This window comes from Pteropus alecto, unplaced genomic scaffold (assembly GCF_000325575.1).
Source record: "Pteropus alecto unplaced genomic scaffold, ASM32557v1 scaffold39, whole genome shotgun sequence".
Classification (NCBI taxonomy): Eukaryota; Metazoa; Chordata; class Mammalia; order Chiroptera; family Pteropodidae; genus Pteropus; species Pteropus alecto.
Genome location: NW_006443568.1, coordinates 9,089 through 14,056, shown reverse-complemented (window position 1 = coordinate 14,056; position 4,968 = coordinate 9,089). Strand labels below are relative to the sequence as shown.

General features: G+C 40.4%; 1 protein-coding gene across 2 annotated transcripts in view; it reads left to right on the top strand.

Moving 5' to 3' along the window:
- Window positions 1–4,710, top strand: part of MACF1 (microtubule-actin crosslinking factor 1) — a 208,887-nt gene extending 204,177 nt beyond the window's left edge. For both annotated transcript variants that reach the window (XM_025041357.1, XM_025041356.1), the window contains 2 exons: window positions 2,384–2,513; window positions 3,245–4,710. In XM_025041357.1, the coding sequence (XP_024897125.1) occupies window positions 2,384–2,513; window positions 3,245–3,501 (387 nt within the window). In that variant the 3' untranslated portion in view covers window positions 3,502–4,710. The remainder of the gene's footprint in view (window positions 1–2,383; window positions 2,514–3,244) is intronic.
- Window positions 4,711–4,968: the final 258 nt, after the last annotated feature.

Sequence of the window (4,968 nt, the reverse complement as noted above, 5' to 3'; positions counted from 1 at the left end):
GCTCTTTTCCATCTTTATGGTGCTTGCTCTCACAGCCGATTCATCTAGTCAAGTGTTTTTCAGGTGTTTCTAACTCAAATTCACCAAAATCAGAAATAAATAAGAGATGCCTAAAACTAGATTGTTTAACAACTTTCTAATAGTCTTTAGAATGATATTGGTTGAGGGTGATAAACATAGGTCATTCCTGGTGATTTGTATATTAATATTATTTATAATCAGGCTTCTTTGAACCTACAGTTATCAGATACACAGATGAGTTATGAACACTTGAAATTCAAGTATGGTGCATGTTCAAGAGTTTTCTGTCTTTGCTGAGAACAGAAGAGTGGTGCCCCTTCCCTGAGCCACATCCCCAGAGTGGTTGGCGTCACTATGCTAGTTTGGGACGTGGGTGTTGCCTACTTCAGCCAAGCGCACTATCAGCGAACACTGCTCTGAGGCTCAGAATTTAGCTTCTGGATTTCTTGGCCCAGGCACTTGGGTTTCTGTAGCCTTGATTAGAATGCATATGAACAGTCGAGCATGTTCATGTGCGATCATTAAAATGCCCAAGCACTTTTGGAAGAGCAGTGTTTCAGAAACAAAACATGGGCTAGCAGCTTATCTGATAGCAGGACAATTTGCATTCCAGCTCATGCTGGGAAACATTGGGTTCTTGTGCCTCAGAAGATTGCACTGCCTTCAGTCATGTAGTGCTTCAGCCCGAGACTTCGAGAGGTACAAGAAGCCAATGCCTGTGAATGGACCACTGCATTGGGATTCACCCCGCTCCAAGCTAAAACTCCAGAAACAGATCTGGTTTAGAATATGATCTGGGGACCTATTGCCACTAAAACCCCAAGACTCAACCTGCTTTTCTTGCTTTTCTTCTTCCTTAATGGCTCCAGTTTCATGAAAGTTCCAAAGGTTCTAAAATTTTAAATGTTTTAATTATGAACTGCAAATTCTCATAGGATTCTGATAGGTCACCCTTTTTGTTTTGTCTTATGGTGTTACCTTTCGTTTCATTTTGTGATTTCATCTTTCCTTGCCTGTTGGTGTTCTGCAGCCAGGCCATCTCCTGTTGCGGATCCCAGCCTAGGTTCTCCGGGGCTGTGGTCATCACCAATGATAGATTCTGAAACTGGTGCTCTTCCTCCTGTGTGGGCCAGGAGGGTTTGCGCTTAAATGTTAATCACTTTCTGTCGCTTCTGCTGTTTCTTTATAAATTAAAGAAATACAAGAATCACAATGAAATGTGTTGCTTTACTCTTCTGTTTGTATAAACATCTTTAAAGGTCCTGGAAAACAATTTACACAGTTGATTTCAAAGAAAAAATAGAATATCATGCTGTGGCACAAAGTGATACTTTAAATAAATTTAAAATACTCTTTTTCCAAATTAGGTCTAGTACTGTCTTTATTTAAAAAAAAAAAAAAAAACACTCAGGAAATGTAGCTCCTACTGGTAGCAGCTCTTTTCCAGTTTAGGAAGTGCTTCAACACATGATTTATCCATTCAATAAGTTTTTATTGAGCCCCTCTTCTGTGCCAGACAGTGTTTTAGGTGCTGAGGGTATGATAGTAAACAAAACAAAATCCCTGCTTTTATGGAGTTTATACTTTAATACAGGAAAGACAGACAACAAACAGGAAACCTCCCTGGGCTGTCAGAGGGACAGCAAGGAGGCTAGTGCTGCTGGGATGGACTGAACGAGAGGGGGGTAGGTGAGAAATGAAGTCCGAAAGGCAAGACCTAGCCCTGATTTCCTGAGAGAGAAGTAAAGACACAGATGTTAATTTAGGTGAATCATGGATCCCAGACCCAAGCCCAGGTCTTCTGGCTCCTGATATCACAGTAACCCCTCTTGTGTACTTCTGATCGTTCAATCCACAAGTCAGGTAATTTTCCCTGCATTTAACTAGTAAGTAAATAGATTGAAAGACTTTAAAGTTGCTGCACGTACCTCGTGATAGAGATTAATGTTTGGTTCTCCATATTAAATATTGGGGACTAGAACTCATTTCACATTCTAACCCCAAAACTTTTGATGCTTGGGATTATTTGGATTTTTTTCCTTTATTCATTCGCTATATTTTTGTTCATTATAACTATTGTCCATTTGAGGATTTTTTTTTCCATTTCTAGTGGAAATTTGGCAGTAAGATAAAGAGTATTGGAAGCATTTTGAAATTTTAAATTGGAACGTGAAACCTTTATTTTGGGAATCATCAAAATATATGACCTGGGACACTCTCAAAATCAGTCTTTGTTTTCCTGGACTTTTAATTTGCTTTTCAGTTAGACATAAGGAAGCCTTTTAAATTTTTAATTGTATATTTTAGTTTCTATCAAAGATTTCACCGAGTAAATATAACCTTTTTATTTTTTTTTTTTAAGGTTATTCCATCAACAGGCAGCAAGTTGAAACGGCCAACACCAACCTTTCATTCTAGTCGAACATCCCTTGCTGGTGATACTAGCAATAGTTCTTCCCCAGCCTCCACAGGTGCCAAAACTAATCGGGCAGGTAAGTACCTGTCATAATACCTGTGCACTGGGATGGGAGGCAGGGGGCGGCCAGGTCCGGAATTGGGAAATCGCAGCCCATCTTCAGTGCTTCACTGCTCCACAAGGAGCAGACCTTGAGAGCAGCACTTAGGTGTGATGCCCAGAAATACAGACCTGCAGATTTTCTGACCTTTAGTTTTTCTCCTATCACTACAGCCAGCTCAGTCTTGCCTTCTGCGAGCAGATGCTTCCACAGCCAAAGCCAAACCACCTGTTCTTGGTCAGAAATGATCATATTTGAGAGAATATAAAAGGAAGAACGGGCTTCCTGAAGCAGGGCCTTCCACAGAAGCCTGTCCAGTGTTGCGACTGGCAGTTCTCTAGTTACTTTTTCCAATACCCCATATTTATTTATTATCACTCCCGGTGAGCAGTGAAGGGAAGATCACATCTGTTTGCCATCACTTCACCCCCATTCTCAATCTGCTCATGGTTGACCCCAGTTATCAGTCCTGCTCGACACCACCTTGGGGACATATGAGGTTAACAGTGCCCCTGATAGAAGCTGGTTTCTAATCCTCAGGAGCCAAGTTTCTTTAGTAGACTCACAAAGCCAGAAAAGCTTTTAGCGACTTCTGTGTAGATGAGGAGATGGGAGTTCGGAAAGGCTCTGTCTGAGGTCGCACGGTGGTATTAGGTTCAGAACCCTGACATCTCTATTAAGGCTGCTGCTTTATTCTTGAATTCTAGACCCTAAAAAGTCAGCCAGTCGCCCTGGGAGCCGAGCTGGGAGTCGAGCCGGGAGTCGAGCCAGCAGCCGGCGAGGAAGTGATGCCTCTGACTTTGACCTTTTAGAGACGCAGTCTGCTTGTTCAGATACTTCAGAAAGCAGTGCCGCTGGGGGCCAGGGCAACTCCAGGAGAGGGCTGAACAAGCCTTCCAAAATCCCAACCATATCTAAGAAGACCACCACTGCCTCCCCCAGGACTCTGGGTCCCAAGCGATAACACTGTACAAGCACCCCCATCCCTCTGTCCACTTTGAATCCTGCTCCATACATTGGGTGTATATTTATTCTGAACGGGAGAAGTTATATTGTTAAAAGTGTAAAAGAATAATTGTGTTATGAAGCTGCCTTATTTTTTTTCTTTTTGTAAGTTACTATTTTCATGTGAATATTTATGTAGATAAAATTTGCCTCCTGGTAACCCTGTAATGGATGGGGCCCAGAAATGAAATATTTGAGAAAAACAAGTGAAAAGGTCAAGATACAAATATGTATTAAAAAAAAAAGAAAAAGAAAAAAGCCTCTAAATAGGGTTTCTGCGTGGTGCAGGGTTATAAACCTGCTTTATCTTTTAGGATTATTCCTAAATGCATCTTTATAAACTTGACTTGCTATCTCAGCAAGATAAATTATATTTAAAAAAAAAATAAATAAGAATCCTGCAGTGTTTAAGGAACTCTTTTTGTAAATCCACAGACACCTCAATTAGCAGGAACTGAGGGGAGGGCACTTCTAATTGCTTTTTCCATTATTTTTAATGTGTGATTTTAGCTGAAGAGAGGGAACCTCATCTAGGTAACATTTGCACATAATACAGCAAAAGGACTTCATTGCAATACTGTCTTTGAATACTGTTTCAGTAATGGGTGTTTAAAGGACAAATAGCTGCTAGAATTCAGGGGTAACTGTAACTCTTCGGAAAATGTCAGAACATTGGGGTTTTTAAGAGTCCTGGTTTGTAACTTCCTATCCAGCCCGGCCTCCAATAACTCCTGTGCTCACCAGGACCAGTCCCTTGGCAAGGGGCGATTCCTTGGCGGCATTGTGAATTATAGATTCGTTTATCTGCAATTTTTCTTTTATTTAAATGGTCGATCAACTTCCCACAAAATGAAGGATGAATTCCACAAGCCTATTCTGAAAATGTGGACACAAACACTTGCTCGTCCTTTAAAGGAGTTCACCAGCACACCTGTTAACAAGTCCCGTTTGCTTCCGTCTTTTTTTGTGCGTAATAAAGTCAACTGACCAAGTGACCATGAAGAGGAGCTGTCTGAGGCTCCTGTTTTTAGCTGCTGTTCCTCTTCAGCTCCGACCATGTTGCTGTGTGATATCTCAATTGGTTTTAATTGAGGCAGAAACTGAAGCTCTACCAATGAACTGTTTAAAAACAAGACACTTTTGTATTAAAATTGCTTGCAGTAACAAATATTTTGTATTTCCTGATTTTCTTCTCAACCATTACCTTATCTATAACACGTTACTCTGGGATATGATTGTGTTTTAGGTCTTTCAATGCATCATTCAAATCAAGATGTCTTAACGGATAGATTATAGACCTTATTAGATTTTTATGTTTATCCTCATTTAACAAGGCAACAGAGAAATAGAATATTAATGTAAATCTGTAGGGAATCTGCCCCCACCTATCTGATTAAACCAATACCAATATGTAAAATTTCTTAAT